Source organism: Manduca sexta, chromosome 23, assembly GCF_014839805.1.
Source record: "Manduca sexta isolate Smith_Timp_Sample1 chromosome 23, JHU_Msex_v1.0, whole genome shotgun sequence".
NCBI classification, from domain to species: Eukaryota; Metazoa; Arthropoda; class Insecta; order Lepidoptera; family Sphingidae; genus Manduca; species Manduca sexta.
Genome location: NC_051137.1, coordinates 9,573,510 through 9,592,306, shown reverse-complemented (window position 1 = coordinate 9,592,306; position 18,797 = coordinate 9,573,510). Strand labels below are relative to the sequence as shown.

The 18,797-nt window shown below is 33.8% G+C and overlaps 2 protein-coding genes across 2 annotated transcripts; both read right to left on the bottom strand.

Moving 5' to 3' along the window:
- Window positions 1–179: 179 nt before the first annotated feature.
- LOC115440985 (protein 60A) lies at window positions 180–10,247 on the bottom strand. Its single transcript, XM_030165531.2, has 7 exons — window positions 9,724–10,247; window positions 4,942–5,134; window positions 4,527–4,681; window positions 4,150–4,344; window positions 3,303–3,376; window positions 2,998–3,132; window positions 180–2,479 (listed from the first exon to the last, which is right to left on the bottom strand). The coding sequence occupies exons 1-7, from the start codon at window positions 10,094–10,096 to the stop codon at window positions 2,354–2,356; spliced, it is 1,251 nt and encodes a 416-aa protein (XP_030021391.1). The 5' UTR covers window positions 10,097–10,247; the 3' UTR covers window positions 180–2,353.
- A 3,159-nt stretch (window positions 10,248–13,406) lies between these two features.
- Window positions 13,407–18,336, bottom strand: LOC115440984 (protein CWC15 homolog). Its single transcript, XM_037441758.1, has 4 exons — window positions 17,900–18,336; window positions 16,358–16,637; window positions 14,566–14,670; window positions 13,407–13,661 (listed from the first exon to the last, which is right to left on the bottom strand). Exons 1-4 carry the CDS (start codon window positions 18,028–18,030, stop codon window positions 13,524–13,526), a joined length of 654 nt encoding a protein of 217 aa, XP_037297655.1. The 5' UTR covers window positions 18,031–18,336; the 3' UTR covers window positions 13,407–13,523.
- Window positions 18,337–18,797: the final 461 nt, after the last annotated feature.

Below are 18,797 nucleotides of genomic sequence, written 5' to 3'. Positions count from 1 at the left end.
TGCAGCCTTCATGGTCACGGGGGAGACAAACCGACAAACAACAAATAATAAACCGCGATACAATTCGTAAAATAGTTTAATTTAAGTAGTTCAGATATTGTGTTTTTCCTAAAAACGATTTTTTATTACTTACTAGTCAAAATATTTATCATATTAAGTAATCCTTGGGACATTCACTATTTTCAATTTGGGCATTTTAAAACTTAGTCGGTACTTTAATTTTTTTTTTCATTTTGTCCAGTAGTACCTATGGACTGAAATTTTGTAAGTAAATAAATCTCTGCACAAACACCGTCACAAACTCGATAACGACGCGTAATCTTTCGTCGTTTATCATATATTGTATGTTCTCGATACGGCACTATGAGACTATTATATAAATAATATTGTTATCTAAAATATGTGACGTTTATAAGTACCTACATGACTACACATTAAGCATTAAGGACATATTCTGTACCCATAGCACTAAGTACGTCACTCCAATATTTCAATGGACAAAAGTGGCTTATGAGCCATAGTCTTCGTCAGATAGTATTTGGTATACCAAATTATAACAGTATTATTATAACAGTCTGTTCGTAATAAGTGTATTTGTGCATGTTGGTACATCTTTATTTGGTAAGCACATAAGAACAATACTATACTAAGAAAACTGAACTAATATTAATTGTATGTGTAAACTGTTGATGTTCCTGTGTATAATAAATAAATAAATAAAAAAAATTATCTGACGAAGATCATGCTTATCTGCCGATAATTTCATCCAATAAATACCTACTGTAATATTAAAAACAGCTTTAATAATGATTTTGTTATATAAGAGTTCGAAATAATTAATAGTACTTAAGTCCGAACACGAGTTTTATTTCGAACAGCAATGATTTATAAAAACCATGTTATGTCTAAAGGCAACTCCGCACATTTATCAAAAACTGCTGAAATTAATGGGTACAGTGTACTTAGTAAGTTGCCATTACATAACTCATGAACAGATGTTTCAGAGTCAATGCTTCAAATCAATTCAATCTCTTGCTTGTCAAATTTACAGTTTAAACTAAAAGAATTAAACCCCAGGGCGGTCAGACCATTAAAGCTAATGTTTTTCTGTGGATCTATGGATGTATATTATACATAGTATCTAAGTAAGAACATTTACGCAAGGCGTTCTTCTAGTATTTAGCTTCGTACCCATTCCTCAGTTATTAGGGCAAGTAAAGAGCAGGTGAAAAAAATATAAAAAGAAAATTATAACATGTTAAATATTTCGCCCATATCCGTTATATTAAATATTAATCTTAAGTATTAATGTTCATGGAAAACATCATAATCATCATTTTAACTGCAATATTTGCATAAACGCAATGCAAAAAAATTACCTGCGATGCCTACTTTGGATTTGATTAAGAGTTTCGTTGTTAATTTTATAAAATTCTGTAATTACTTATCTCAAAATCTCCTATGACTAGACACGTTCATATTGTATTAAATTTAAATAAAATTACATTTCGAGTTTCATTAATTGAATTGACAGATACCATTTTTATGATTTTTCTAATGACCCGCCACTTCTCTGCAGCGGTAGCAGAGTATATATGCCTTTTTTCTGTAGCAGTACTTATCTCTCTCAGCGCGTTTCAATGATGAACGAAACGCAGGCGGCCGCGTCTGTCGGACACAGATGGTGTCGACACGACAGTTTTGATTCTACGATACCCCAAAAGATATTAGGTTATTAAAAATGTATGATGTAAAGGGCAATAACAATAATGCGCGCGCAATGCTTAAGGTAATCAACGTTTTTAATTTTATAAGGTTTAATATCCTATCAGACTAAACAACTTTCCAATTACTACATACATTCTGCTATATTATACAGCATGTTTACAGGAAATCTAAGAATACGATCATAAAAAAAAAACATAGAAATACGTCACATATGACAAGTGGACAACAAATTGATTGTACATTTTAAAACATATTTACACGTTCATTTCATTACATTCGTTAGTAATCACGACTTATTATAATAATGTGCAGGCGCAAGGTGCTTTAGTACTAAAAATCTACAGAAAAGTTGCATATTCAATTTAATACCTTCTCTTCAATAGTGGAGTGCAGTTAAGATCTGTTTTAATATGTAGCCAGTTGTTTTAAATGTAGCACCTACAAAATAATACGATCTATATGAGTATTGATTGACGCAAAATTTCTTCCATTGCTACAAAATAAACTAAATTGAACATAAAAAAGTTACAATTAGTGAATTTCAAATTCAATCAATAATACAGATCTTTAAACGATCTAGGTTATTAAAATGAAATCCATTTTACATGAATTAAGTAAATTTCTATCAGTGGCATCCGCAACTCTTGACGACCATATTCTTGTATTTTCGCAGGATTACGTTAGAGTCATCCGTGTAGTAGAGGACGGATATGGGCGACAACTTGATCGGCGCACACGACGGCTTCGGCACCTATAAGTATATTCTTTTGTATTTAGTTTATACATAACCAAACCTTGTGTTTATTGGCTTGAAACTCCTAAGAAATAATAGTTTGAGGATGCAGTTACTTAATTATCTACAGAGCAAGGACTCTACATTGGAAATTTACCAGCACATGGGACACATAATATTGTATCAAAATGACGAGCGCAATTCGGTTCCATGCAGAGATTTGCTGCTGAAGGTTCCGAGTGGTGTTGCTTTTTATGAGCATTAACAACGTTTACCGTCAAACTAATGATTTGGACATTATTATTAATTAAATTCATAATATATTATATGATTGTTTCGTGATAATATAGCACATTTTTAAAGGCATAGAATTGACAGTTCTCTAAATACCCTCTCTAGATAGTTTCAGATTTAAGTGCCTTATATTTGATATAATTTAATAAAAAAAAAAGAATTAGCTTAGCTATAGCAAATTATCCTTTCCTATAGCAGATTAAAGATGACATTGTTAAAATGAGTACATAAGTTCTACTAACCGTAGTTGGATTAAGTAGATGCACCAAAGTCTGCACAATGGCATGGTTGGTAGCATTTTTATGCGCATTCAAGGGGAAATTGCACTCGCCGCTGCAATAGAACGCACCATACCCGTCTGGTGCAATAATCCAATCCTGAAAGCAAGCATGTTTGTTTATGTAACAAAATGCTGCATGTAACAAAATTGTTGATTCATTAGTTATTTTTTCTTCTTATTATACTGTTGTTTTAAAGATAATAATCAACCAATTCCATCAGAAAACGAACTAACAAGCAAAGTAGGTATTAATATTAAATAACTTACTTGCCACTCGAGATCCTTAAAGCTAACGTATAGAGTTTGAATCTCACAACTTCTCGTTGTCCAATGAGCTGTATCTGTAAATGAGAAAGAAAATTTACTTTTATTTTGACATGATAAATACGTAATAGTGTGAACCAAATTGTTCATATTATACTAGCTTTTGTAACTCTCATAGTGTCGCGTAAGTTAGTTGTCGATATGAAAAGCAGTCCAAAATAAAAACATTTGGGATACGTAAAGTAGCTCTAATAGTTATAGAATTTTCAAGAATCTGACCAATATTTATTTCTTAATGTTATGGATTTGCTGATTGTCCACACTGCCTGCGAGCACTCACTCTCCACTATTTTGTCGCAGCGACAAGATTTGTCAAAGATATCATTCGTTGAGTGATGCTCGCTTGGCGCTAAGAACACTCGCCCAGAGACTCCCAGTAGCCATCCTCTACTACAGTGCGAGTAATTGCTCGTCGCTCTTATACACTCGCTGTAGCCTAACGACAAAATTATCGGAGCTATATATTCGCTACTCGATGCTTGCTGACTCGTTTCTAGTTGTTAGCTCTACGCGCTTCTCGTTCATTCATCCTCGGCGATAGGATAGGATAGACCTTACCCCGGCTATATAGACACAGAATATACACAGGCTGACCCCAGAAATCGACAAACTTACGTGGACCTTTATGGTTTTTACTGCTTGTGTCCAGGGATCGCGATCCGGACGGATACAAAATCCTTTATTTACCACCAGCAGCCTTAGATATACATGGAAAATGGATTGTAATCGTTTTATAAATAGAGTATTTTTTGTTTCCTATGCAATTTATACAGTAATTCTTTAAAGTTACCTGTTAATGGGTTCCTAAGGTAGTTTTCTGAGTAGCCGTGATTACGTTTCGCTTCTCGTTTTCGCCTCGCTCCGGGATCAGTGCTGCCTAATTTGGGACCGCTTTTAAAAAATGCTACTAAAAACGGTTGTTTTCCTTCTGACGACACGCCTCGGGGTTCTTCCAGACCGATCACCTCTGGTTTTACGTGTCGCTCTGCAGTTATTACAAGGAAAATACTTCAATTCATAATATTCTCGTTTACATATCTATTAATATTTTTTTTATATATTCTGTTTGTGATAATTTTATCACAACCCATTGGACTAAATCAATATTAGTTGATTTTGAGCGATAAAATTTTTATGACGTATAATCGATAAATTTGTTCCACTTACCAGGCTGTGAATGAGGATGCAAAGTAACAAAAAATCCACGGTTATCAGCGGGCGAAGAAAGCCAAGTCGCCAGCGCCTTAGTGACATTGAGCTCGAGCCAGCCTTCAGCACCTGCGCTCGTGTTCACAGCTGCCACTTGTTCCATTTGAAGACTCCTGTAAAATGTTTGAAAAAACTTTTTTAACATCATTACAATATTCCGAAATGCTTTACATAAACTTGGGTGTAGCTAGTAATTTTCCAGGAGACAAGTGAGGCTATTAATATACAGATTTCATAATTATGACAAATCATTTATACATAGCTTTATACCTACATCAACATTGACTTGGCACTACGCATCTCTACATACGAAAGCTCCTGTTCTTTATTATTTCCAAGGCTAATTGGTTCGGATACAAAATATCAAACTTACCCCACATTGTCTACACTAATGACTCGGTGGGCGACGACTGTATAAAGGCTGGTCGGATCCTCCTCATTGTGCGTAGCTGACTGGTGTAGTCTCAGTTCCGCCGTCAGAAGGGATGATGCATCACCAGGAGTTCCAGCCACCTCGAACCACACATGTCTGCCGTGACCATGTCGCAGAGCTCCCAAATGATGTCCTGGAATATAAACAATTATATAAACATCAGAATAATATAATTCATTCTAAACAAGAGTGAGATAATAATACCAGATACGGTATAGAGTACGTTGTAGAAGATTCGCTCAATATTGAATGTACAGTAAGTAACACATGTAAGAATTTTGGATTTAAAAATATTTCTTTATGAATTTGTAATTCCATATTCTATTTTTCCCCTCAATACTACAAAATAATAGTATCAAATCACGTATCTATTGCCTAATTAGATTTAGTAAGGCAGTTGAACACCTGTGGTGAGATCGGATACTATTGTAACTTGATCCTTATTGCACCTGTGAACAATAAATAATAAATTTGAATACAGACTACCTAATTGTGTTAATGCGGATATTACGTTATTTGTATCTCATTAAATACTTGTACTAAATTAAAAAGAACCTGTCCCTATTTTAAACCTTTTGATAAAGGGTAACTACAATATACTTAAAATATTAACCAATAAAATATAATGAGTAGATATATTGTTACATATAAATTCAGATTGCCTAAAAAGCTGAACAAAACAGCAATCCCAGTTTATTTTTTTTATACATAATCTACTAAACTTTACAGTATTTAGTCATTATCTCTATTTGTTACGATCAACAGTCATTGGCAATCTTCAATCATTCCGATACTACTTAAGAAATGTAATATAAGCATACTTACAAATCTACATATTTTTGTATTTCTCAATTTAAAAACATCTTTTACTAGTGGTGAGGACATTGGTACTCAAACTGACGTTAAGTCAAAAGGGGTCTTTTAGTGCGCGGAATCTTCAAAATCCTCTAAAATAACACGCGAACCACTAAGCGTGCGGTTATTAGTCGCTTCCTGCAATAGGTACAGAATGCCTTTTTTTGTTTTCGCGAAGAAAGTGTCTTATGAATACCGCCCAGCTGAGAGGGGCGTCTGAGCGGTATGTTGATTTCACCGTACCTTAAGACCCGAAGTTGAGCCGCCTGGAAATATGGTAAACATCAGGGAAGCGTCGGACCGAGTCTCTAACACTCTATACACCCTACGCACGGTATACTAACTAAAACAACGAGGTGGCCCTCTTCGACGCAATACAGACGGCTGCGGGCTACCTCTGACGAAATTCCCTAAACGGTCCCAGTTCACAGGGCGGAGGTATAGGATGCCTGCTGTGGTGGTATATTCTAAACGTCCTTAGCCTACCCATAGCCATTCTTAATAATTCGAAAGCGGCATGGGCGCACCTACAATTATTTTGTAAGGGAAGCCAGTGCTCAGACCAAAAAAACCGATTTCCATGGCCTTGTTATTACAGGTTTGATAATATTATAGCTTCTATAAATTAGTACTTAATATCAGTAGACTACCGTGACTTCCTGGGCGACTGCTCAGGGCACCAGTATTTTTGAGGTGGGCACGGACCATTCAATCCCCCCTCTATCAATGTCTATGATAAAAGACTACCTACCGCAGTATTTAGGGTGATACAGGCCTGTCTAAAGTATGGCATAAATCTTATTTACTTATAGTAATTTTATTAGTTTAATACCTTATTGGTAAATTTAAATATTTATTCATTTATGGTTATTTTTACTGATATAATGCACGCACATTCTGCCTTTACCGTTGAGTGACTTTATTTAAAATCATATTTAGCAAATCTACAAAATAAAGGGTAAATATTGTCCGCTCAGTTGAAATTACGAAACTTAAGAAAATATACCTAAATTCATGTAAACTTGTTTGGCAGGTAAATTACTTTAGAAGTATAGGCATTCGCTAAGTGAAATCAAACCGAATTTTTCTAATGTATTTTGTAAATAGCATTATATTTAGGACTAATATTTTAATTTTCCATTATTAAGGATAAATAAATATTAAATATAACATTCCGTCTTGACATACCTAATAGTACTTATAAACATTCCTAAATACGCAGTTCAAATAGTCGTCTATGCAGTAATATACATCTTATTTATTTAGTTTATTGAATTAGTATCGCCCACAATTTATTTAACGATGACCTCACACAGGCCATTATTTTTATCCAAATCAATTTATTTTCCCAGGATAATTTTAACCATAATGAGAAACGAATTTTTATTTCGAGTAATAGAATAAAACTCTACATGCCCAACGTATCAAGGCACGATATCAAAGCTAGGAAATAAAAAAAAAACATTTATTTAACTTATAAATTAACAGACAATACTACATTAATAGATATTCAATCAATTAATGAAGGCAACATAATCTCTACATTATTTATATTCTATCAAATCAAATTAAAGAAATATTTGACGCACTCTTAATAAAATAATGACCTATTTCAAAATTGTTAATTTGCGCCAATCGTCGGAAAACTAATTTTTGTTGGCTACCTTTTCTTTTGAAGTTGCTATAAAATTGAGCTTATTAAGGATAGGTAAAAAGCGAAACCTGTAGCATGAAAAAAAAGGGAAAAAACTAAAAGGTCGCAAACAGAAATTGGTTGTTTGACGATTCCCACAAATTAGCAATTATGGAATCAGTCATTATTTTATAAAGAGTGCGATGTGAATCTACTGGATTTTAGACGGACATAGTCGAAGCAGTGCATATTTATTTTCCGAACTCTACCTACTTATATATTTTTCATGCACCTGTAAATTCCAATTTAAACACGAGGAAATAAAATTAGCTATCGGGAATCAAATTCTTAATAAGTATGGGAGCGCTTTCACAGCTTGTTATCAAGTGTCAGTAATACCCGTTTTAAAAAAAATAGGTAAAATTAGGTATATCATATAAATAGAATATCGAACCAGCGAAACAATCGCGTTAATTTTGCTGTGTAGGTTATTCGAGATAAAAGTGAAAAAATAACAAACTTAATTTAATATAAATGTCCAGCTACGTGAATTATTTACTAAGAAACAGGTGATTCCATGAGCATTCTGGTGTAAAACCCTGAATAATAAAATACAAAAAATATAGTGAAAAACGGCTATTACTTGCAGCTTGGTTACACTTGCGTTAAGACCCTCCCCCGAGCAAACGACCTTGAGCATTCTTTCCAAACATTTTCGGCTCACTAATACAATGTGCAAAGATTTACGAATAATTTCCATAAGTTATAACATTTTTTAAATAGACTAAAATTGTTTAGTCTATTTAAAAAATGTTATGTACCAAAATATTTCTTATTAATTTGTCTATTTAATAATGTTGGTTGCAATTTGAAATTATGTGTACTTGCATGGAATCAAAAATTTTAGTAGCTTTTTTATCGTAAAATTAATAATACAATAAGTATACAGATTATATATATTTTTAAAAGTAACAAAGTTTAGATAACATATTGTAGAAATTAGATGTTTAACGTCTTTTTCTACAGTTTTTATAATTTTCAAGTAAATATTAAAAATACGATTAGCTCGCGGTTATATTAGGGGGGAGCAACTTAAATAGAACTCGACTTTTGTGGTGTTGAGGTATTAATCTTAGGCATAGGCTAGCATAGCTAGACAGTGGATCGTGTATGCCGCGCCCTCAGAATATAGTTTTTCTAGTATGTTGGGGCAGCCTAAGTACTATTTTTAATTTATAAAACCAAGAAATAAGTAAATCTGCAATTTTTGAATGTTACTGAAAATACTTTTACACGTTCGTGTAACTTGTTACTGCTTTGTCTATGCCTGCCGCAAAACAGCAGTGTCCAATCACTGGTACATTAATGTTATTTCCAGTATTTATTAAAAAAAAAAAGATAACCATCAAAAGGTGATGTCAGGAAAAGTGCCACAAACCTTACCCAACTCAAGTTTGAACCTGGCACCAAATTACCCAATCAACTTATTGATATAAGACAAGTATTTACACCTGGCTCCGCTCGTGTTACTGTAATTTTCGAGGATGTAACATAAATAACATTACGTTCTCCCTGAAAATTCTTTCCTTGCCAATATACACTATAAAATATTGAATTATTTAAATTACGCATTCGTCTATAATTAAATGGTACCTATTATATTTTTTAACTCTACAACACTCTACATAATGTTTACTGCTAAAATATTTAGCTCAGTACGTAGTACATACGTTATATTTTTTGGGCATTATGCACCTAGAAATCACGTGAACTGGCACCCTCATCATCCTTTACTGGCTAGTAAGTGCCTACTTTATTGTGTTGCACCGCATCGTGTGGGGCCCGCAGGTAGCAAGAAAAATGACTCACTTCTGGATTAATAGCTGACATTCCTTACCTTTCTTACACCAGTTAACAGTCACTATAAAAAAATCTAATTACTCCAAATTCCACTGAGAAAGAACACCAAATATAAAATGCTTTAGTGGGATGACTCAAAATAACGAACTAAGTTTATCATTATACGAGTAGTTTACCCACATCCACATAAATTCCTTGTATTGCGCGTAATAAACAAAACGGCTTACGTATCAATATAAATAATATTATATTGTTTTATACACATACGAATACATAAGTTCTTGTTATATACTTGCTTTCTGACAATAATATAACATTGAAAAGTTACGTCGTAGAAGAAGAAAATTTTACAACAGGATACAGAAACTGCTTACTTTTACTTTGGAACGTCATAATTAGATCACTTTCGTCAATTGCATGCTGCTCTTCTCCGCTGAGAGCCATCTCTGAACTGCGCGTGGGACGCGCTTGCTCATGTTCCTCTGCCAACTGTTTGTACACATCCAATAAGAAACTTGGAGCAGAACGATCCAACGGGGGCGTCCTTGAACGCCGTGGTCTCTCGCCGAGTCCAAGAAGTTCCAGTATCTCGTGTTCCACTACCATCCGTTCATGCCGCGTCATCGAGTGATGTATAACAGTTTGATCCACACCATTGTCAATATATAAACCGGAGAGAACTGCCTCAGCCACAATAGTAAACAATGACAAATACGCGTACCACCACGCCAACTTCGAGCCGGTCATTTTAATATACACGCGGCGACCGGGTGCGGACTGTGCGAGTGGCGACTGGCGAGTCACTGGTCACTGAGACGCGGAGGCGCGCTGCGGGATCAGCCGAGTGCCGGCGGCGCGGCGATGCGACGGGGAACCTGCCCACTCAAGGTAGGCCGCCGCCGCCGCACCGCCGCCTGCGCCGCACTCGCCACATTCCTCCCCTCTTTCGCCTTATTCAAATCGTTCGTTGTAATAACATAAACACCAAACATTAAACTGGACAAGCCCGCCTGGCCGGCTGTTAATTTTAATAATCATCATTCTCGATGCACTACACATTTAAAACAATGCGTAGACGTTTATACGCTTATCATAGGAACTAGTGTGTGATGTGTGCGTGCCAGACACCACAGCTCAGCAACAAAATGTATCCACTGCAACGTCACATTAGCGACAAGCGTACAGTTATTTGTTAACATAAGTAACTGTACCAGAACTGTAGATGTCAAAATTCCAGTAATTCCTAAAAAACAATCCAAACCATAACAATTTATATTTAAACGTCACTTAAACAATCAATATATGTACTTTATATAAATTTAATTAACTAAACCTAAGTTGCAAATAAACTAGAATATGTAGAGCCAAGTTCAAATGTAGAATATCACTACTTTACTTACTTAACTATTATCACAAACGAAAAAAAGAAGTTATCTTGTAACATATTTATTTCAGTTTGGTCCACTATGTATATATTTTCGTAACTTTGAATTCTAAATATTATTTTTGGTAGGTATATAGTTTAGTGCATCATAGGATTCTAGATTTTTGCCGTTTGCGTATCGGCCTCTATGACATAAACCGCAAATAGACATATTGAATAAAAAATACTTAAATAACAAGGCAATGTAGTACCTACTAAACAAATATGAATAAAACTCCATAATGATTCGATATTGACATTCGACCACATTTAAGAAACCAAACAAATATCTTGATCTAGTCACCTGATATAAGGACAAGGAAGATGCTGTAATGACCGCAACTATTAGATATATTTCATAATAATAATATTGATTAAACTACCTAATTATTGTATAATGTAAAGAAAATAAAAATCTCACTTATAAAATGATAGAAATAAATACGAAAGTTTGTGAATATGTTTAAAAGTTTATTAAAAGTATCCCAACGCAGAAATCGCAGAGAGGTATTTGGTGAAATTTAGCATACAGTTAGCATAATATATCTAGGCTATTTATTCTAGAAAAAAACTGGACCTTTATTTCCAGAAAAGTCTCACGTTAGCATAGCCACATACAACCCGATTACATGTATACATACAAAGTATTACATAAACAAAGATAATAATATCCACCTACTTAATTGTTCTGGATTATTTCAATCTGCAACTTTAATTTTGGTAGAGTAAATGCGCCACACCTGGACCATCATAAGGATTTTCTTAAATAAAACTGATTTTTTATCTTTAATCAGTGATTTAATTTAATCAGTTCTAAAGCTATTTGACATATATATCAACGGGATAAGTAGGCATCTCCACCCTAGCCTAGATACCCGAGGTGCCCGTTCCTTCATGGCAAGCAATTTGCAGCATTTTTTAGCATACAGTTAGCATAATATATCTAGGCTATTTATTCTAGAAAAAAACTGGACCTTTATTTCCAGAAAAGTCTCACGTTAGCATAGCCACATACAACCCGATTACATGTATACATACAAAGTATTACATAAACAAAGATAATAATATCCACCTACTTAATTGTTCTGGATTATTTCAATCTGCAACTTTAATTTTGGTAGAGTAAATGCGCCACACCTGGACCATCATAAGGATTTTTCTTAAATAAAACTGATTTTTTATCTTTAATCAGTGATTTAATTTAATCAGTTCTAAAGCTATTTGACATATATATCAACGGGATAAGTAGGCATCTCCACCCTAGCCTAGATACCCGAGGTGCCCGTTCCTTCATGGCAAGCAATTTGCAGGCTGCGGGAGGTGTGAGGCACATGATCCGCTGATTATAGACGCGATACGAAAATCGTTATTTGAGATATGCCTATGGTCCATGATAAAAACATGGTCCATATATGGCGCGTTTACTCTGTTACACCTATGTGAGCGTCTAAAATCCACATAAACAAAGCACTGTTCGAGGAATCGTCTCTTTATTTTTACTGAGTCATACAATAGGTATCCTATCTTTTTTGAGGTACTCAGCTAGGCCGATAGTGCCCACGGCGTAATTGTCTTAAATACGATCGACGTATTGACGAACATTGACGGCAAATCAAAACGTAAAACGTATTAAATTACGTTTACTACTTTCTCGTTACATTGGATCCTGACAAGAGTTTCCAACAAGTGTTTCTCTTCCTAATTACCATTTTTACATATGCTAATGCCAAGGAGTTCCCACTACCCTAAGAGCTGGTCAGTGCGGGATTTATCAATAAAACGTACAAGCTTTGGCTCAGCGGCGGCAGCAATGTAGGGAGCGGCATAGTTGCATTCAGAGGATTTTTATTTACTCCTGAAAAATACCCCGAATAATGCTCCACAAACCGAATGGCCTATGGTAAAGGCCTTACCTCCTGCAAAACGGCGCACTAACAGAATTGTTAAAAGTTATCTGTTTGAAATTTTAATGATAAAAAAAATTACGTGTTTATGCAATATGTTATATTTATGTTTTTAAATATATTTTTCTAATAATATAGATATTGTTGTGTGAATTTCATAATAAAAATACCACAGCAATGTTTGTTTCCTTGCATCGCCTCCTAAAGTACTCATAATTTTAATTTAAATCAAAACTATTAGAAAGTAAGTATATTGAGGAATATTTTGGTAGACTAAATTTTGAAACAGACCTAAAATTTGTTATTTTCTAATATTCGTAAATCTTCCCACATTCCCGTATCTAACGCGCCGTCAAGTATGGCAAGAAATGCTCAAAACCCTTTGCTCAAAGAAGAACGTTTAAATACGCGATCACCGCTGGTGAAATAATAAAGTTATACGAGGGACGACTTCAGTACTATGTGTATGGTATTTGGTAAAGAAAAAGGCTTTTCTATTCAGTTACAGCCTTGAGTATGAAATTTATAGAGATAGGCTCGACCCTATTACATCAGGGGACAAACATAAAATTTGATCTGTAAAAAAATGTTCAATACTTACATTTTCCACGTAACATTTTTTTTTGTTTATTTTAATAATAGTAGGTTTTTATTTGTCTTTTGTCCCATTTTAAAGATATAATCAGAGCATTACATATATTTTTTTCGTGTGATATAAATAAAAGAGATCTATGAGTTTATATTTTATTCTCTTAATATTGAAAGACTATATCAACATGAAGTCAGTCAATTATAATCATATAACCTAAATCAATACAATTAAATCCACGCAAGTACACAAAGCATATTATTTAACATATTTCTCCATGAACTTTTTATGGAATTCGGACCTCAAAGAGTCATTAATAAATGTGTTGCCCTTCTTTTCAGGTTCTGAACGAGCACAATTTTTAAAAACGACGTCATCATCCCATCTCCTTTTTACCTGCAAAAAAAAATTTAGGAAACCTTTTTTAAATGATATCTTACTACTCACTATTATAAATTCGGGAGGTACGAAGCGACATCGCCGTAAAATTACGACCAAACTCCTCAAGTAAAGGTTAAAAAATAAAAGTTTGTGAAAATGTTTGGATAATTGGATGTTTAATAGAAGTAAATGCAGAAACAACTAAACCATGGGTAGATCATGTCCTGGATTAACACATAGGCTACTTTTTATCCCGGTAAATTGCACCTGTACGAAATAAATAATTTTAATCAGATTTTTAAAATAGATATGTATAGTGTCGTACAGATGGCGCTATGGTTTGCTAGTAATTTACGGTCTTTTGTAGCGGTAGAGTGTTTTCACGCGAGCATAGTTGCGAGCAACGCCTAGTATTTTATAAACCTTCCGACTTCAGGCTCATAGGTATCTAACTGTATTCTTAATTGAGGTATGTAGGGGCCGTTCAAGTATTACGTAACGCAATTTTTTAAGGATAAGGAAACCTATTAGGATGGGATGAGGGGAGAAGGTTAGGAACTGTTTGCGAGCCCTTATAGGCCTCTATATCAAACCATGAGGTAACACACTTAACTGTGTGCCTAGCGCCAAGACAAATGTTCCCCGTTCATGGGCGTGCATTCGATGTTACTAAAAGGCATTATTAGGACAATTGTGGTATTTTTTACGAGTTCAATAATTTTAGAAGGCATAGATGTTCTTAACTTAAAAAACATGTTTTTGTGGGATAACTCATTATTGCGAAATAGCGCGCAATTATTATGAATAATGCCTGCAGTATTTATAATATTCCATTAAATTGATAATCTATAAACTTGTATTGTTTAAAATAAAATATAACATAAATACATATTAATATTATAATGTAACCTGAAGTTACCTTCAAATCATTTTTCTGTCCTGCTGCTGAGTAATTTAACAATGGATTCCCTGATAATATATTTTCCATCCGAATTCGTTCTTCTTCCTGCTTCCTTTCAGCTTCCTGCAATCAATATTTTTGTTTAAATCTCACAATATCACATAAACTCCCACATTGATTTTGGCTATTAAATATATCTTATATAGTGCATGCAAAAGTTTGTCACAATGTTTATAATACATATTTTGTTATACATGGAGAAACCACTGAACAAAGGAGACGGGCGAAACTTCATAGAACCTTGGGCTTGGTGTTACAGAGATAATTTATGCATTATTTTATAGGAATAATAGAACCATTTCTAAATTAGAAAAAGAAACTGTCTCTACAATGGGAGTAAAGAAATAATCGCTATAGAATATAGCGTAAAAAAAAACACTTTTCTGTGAATAACTTCGTATTTACCCGATAGCACAAGATGTTCACAGCACCTAATCATTGTCCATTGGATTGCCGTGTTGACTAATGAGCAGCTGGCTTAAATATTATTATTCATATTAATTAATTATTATATTTATATTAATTCTGGTTATCCAGAATTGAAATTATCGCATGGAATCGACGAGGACCGATATAAAGGTACTTAAGTACTTATCGCAAGATGAATCTAAGTGTAGGTTGCATATCTTCTTTTATCTACTCCTTCATGGAAACGGGCATGAGTTTATACTGATTTTATATTATTGAAAGAACTATTTCGTTTTCAATTGGACGAATTCCTGTAGTGTTACAACGCCATGTAGCAATGCTACAATTAACACAATGGTGTTGATGGTTCATCAATACTTTTCGAAATCTGGTAGAACAAGCAAAATCAGTCGAACAAGCATGAAATAAAAGTCCGTTGTTGAATAAGCGTGGGTAGTTCATTAAAGCAGCAATCGTCAAAATATTGTCAAAAAGCCGTAGTCGTTAAAATAAAAATATCAAACCAAAAACATTAACTTGCGCAGAAGTACAGAAAACAAATAACAATAATAATATACATTAATAATAGACAGCCTGATATTCGCGATACCGGGAGTCAGTTACTTATTCATAACAAAACATATTTTATTTTCCCATTGTAATACAATCTAAAAAAATTTAATGGCTGATATAAAAATAGAAGAGGAATATTGATAAATGTTTCATAAGTGTACAGTCAAGCCCCATTTCGCCCGTCTCCTTTGGATAATATTTGCCACATAGATAAACCATGTCCTGGATTAGCATATAGGCTACTTTAATCCTCCTAAATTGGACGTAGATACGCAAAAAGGATCCAACCCACAGTGTGGTCAAAAATGAACTTTTGTTAACAAAATATAAAATAAAATATCAATGAGCAAAAATATGATTTAAACTTCAATCTTCACTATTTCAAAAGTGTCATTTTATGGGCTGGTTCCTTTTTGCGTATCTACGTCCAATTGTTCCAGGGTAAATATTTAAAATTTAATCTGAATATTACATAGAATATGGCCCTGAAGACTTACAGATAGCTCTTTAGATAGATATAATGATTTAGGGAAAGGTTTATTACGAGGGCGAAGCCGCAAAGATGTGACAAAAACTTGGATAATAAGTCTATGTATATAATAAGTCTAAGTAAGATGTGACAAAAACTTGGATAAATATCTCCCAGTCTATGTCCTTTTACAACAAAAACATACATTCTGGTTCATAAATATGCACATTTAAAATTTTCTTTTACATAAATTACATTACATATGTGATATAAAATTGCAATAGTAATTTTAATAACTACCTTTTTGGCTTGTTCAATTGCTCTTTCTTTTTTTATTTTGTTTAGCTCAGCCAGCAATGCGGCAGTGTCATCATCGGAATCGTCAGAATCTGAAGAGTCTCCTTCAAGTGGGTCATCAGCATCCAGACTTGCTGCTGGTACTTGGTCTATTTTAGGTCTTTTTGCTACAGGTTCATTCTGTCTCCTTGATCCAGTAGTTTTGCTATCTTTTTCCCTATCATCCAACTCCTTGCGAAAATCACGTGACCGCAATTCTTCAGTTGTACCCTGGCCTTGTTCTCTACAAAATACAAATTTTCAAATCTTATAAATAGATATATTATTTAAAATTTTCAACTAGTGACATGTTCCTCAGCTATTTATAAATCATTGTTAAAAAGAAACAGATATATTGCTGGCTCACTGATACAAAGTCCTATGTTAATTTAAGATTAAAAATTTCATGTTTCAGGTTAAATAAAAAAAGTACTATGTTTATGTTTCCCTTTATTTATCTTTCAATATTATTCCTATTTTTTAATGAAGAAGACATAGAATCAACAGATGTATATAATTTAATTTGTACCAAATATCAATATCAAAGAAATAAAATTGAATAAATATTTGGATTATTAATCATCAGCCACATGAAGTCCACTGCTGAACATAGGGTCTTCTCTTAATATTTCCAGACAGACCTGTCATAATCACCCTGCATTGATCACATTCTTTATTGTTACCCAAACCCTATATGAATAATTTGATAAACATAATATGTAACAAATAAATAAATGAAACTGTATCTATACCTATATAAATAATATCAATAGCATTTACAAAATCTGGGAGTTAAAAAAACTTGGGTACATATAGATATACCCCCTTATTCATTAATGTTATTTATCTAAGGATGGAGCATTGCTGTGATAACAAGTCTGTATCTCAGTGCTGGCGGCATGGCAGCCTTCACAGCGTGTAGACATAGGGCCATAGTGATTGGCCAATATGGAGATACAAGTTTAATCTAGTTGGCTGTCAAATAAACAAAGCTGAGAAGCAGACTTATTATTGCAGCAATGCTCCGTCCTTAGATAAATAATGTTTATGAATCAGGTAATAGTTTATTAAATAACCTCACTTTTACTACAAAATCTTATATCTCAGCTCTCAGATTTACAAAATCAGACATATTTTCAGTGTTATGTATATGTTTCTGATAAATATTGGATTTGACTAACACCAATTTAATCTTCTTACATCTAAGCCCAACAATGCAATGAAAGAGTACCATTCTCCTTTTTAAATCCTTTAGTACAGTGCCTAAAAAGACTATGATAATAGGGAAATATAAAAGTTTAAATACTTATTATGTTGTTTGGTCACCAAAAGATACATAAAATAATTAATTAAATCCCAGTATTGTCTAATGCTATGGAACCATAGATCACCATGAAAAGCAATAATAATTAACGAAAACAAATAAAAATATTAAGGAATACATATCATATTATGTCCCTTAGCTATGATAAGTATATATTTCATTCATTGCAAAAATTTACTAACCTGTACTTCAATTTGGTATGCCCTGGTAGATCTCTGCTGGAATATTGTCGTGATATAGCACTAAGATCTTTCTCCCCTCGACCTTGACCACCTCTGGCTGGATCAAAAGTAGGTCTGGCTGCGGTAGTCATATTTCTTACAAGTAAACAGTGAGCTAGAAACAGACGACCAACTGTCCTTTATTTTATGGTGAGTTAAATTATAAGCTTAAAGAGATTGTGTCTTCAATATGTTTTTAATCTACCAATGCAATGCAAAAAATAACTAAATATACCTATCCTTTAAAACAAGTAAAAATTATTAAAAACATTGAAATTTGACATAATGATTTTTTTTTGTTTGATTTACTCCTTAAGGCGAAGGCAAAGGCTCTCAGCCATACAGCCTAGTCTGTCTTCTTTTATACTCCTACTTTATTACAATTTAAAGGCCGGAGCCATATCTGTAATATTCTTGAATTATTAGACGAGTCATGTTTGCAACGTTCCCAATTATAAGGCTGAAGCCATGTCTGAAATATTCTCAATTGTAAGGCCGAAGCCATATCTGAAATAGTCACAATTCTAAGGCCGAGGCCATGTCTGAAATAGTCTTAATTATAAGACCGAAGCCATGTCTGCAATATTCTCAATTATAAGGCGAAGCCATGTCTGAAATAGTCTCAATTATAAGGCCGAAGCCATGTCTGAAATATTGACATAATGATTATCAAAGATGATTATCGTCAGACGTCTATGGTCAGACGATGCGACATGGTGACAATACTGCGGACCTTATCCAGAATGGCATTCGAATTCAGATAAATCTGAAAAATGGATGCTAATCCGGACTTATAGATCCGAAGATACTGTTTCTGGATTAAAAATTTGAATCCAGAATGTTTCGAATCCCATACAAA

What these genes read in the sequence shown, in the direction of transcription:
- LOC115440984 (XM_037441758.1), bottom strand. Translation starts at nt 18,030, where the DNA reads ATGACTACCGCAGCCAGACCTACTTTTGATCCAGCCAGAGGTGGTCAA. An exon ending in CATACCAAATTGAAGTACAG is followed by an intron (nt 16,638 to 17,899) that starts GTTAGTAAATTT and finishes TGTATTTTGTAG; the next exon opens with AGAACAAGGCCAGGGTACAA. An exon ending in GACAGAAAAATGATTTGAAG is followed by an intron (nt 13,662 to 14,565) that starts GTAACTTCAGGT and finishes TTTTTTTTGCAG; the next exon opens with GTAAAAAGGAGATGGGATGA.
- LOC115440985 (XM_030165531.2), bottom strand. Translation starts at nt 10,096, where the DNA reads ATGACCGGCTCGAAGTTGGCGTGGTGGTACGCGTATTTGTCATTGTTT. An exon ending in TATGACGTTCCAAAGTAAAA is followed by an intron (nt 5,135 to 9,723) that starts GTAAGCAGTTTC and finishes TTTATATTCCAG; the next exon opens with GACATCATTTGGGAGCTCTG. An exon ending in ATTAGTGTAGACAATGTGGG is followed by an intron (nt 4,682 to 4,941) that starts GTAAGTTTGATA and finishes AACATTTTACAG; the next exon opens with GAGTCTTCAAATGGAACAAG.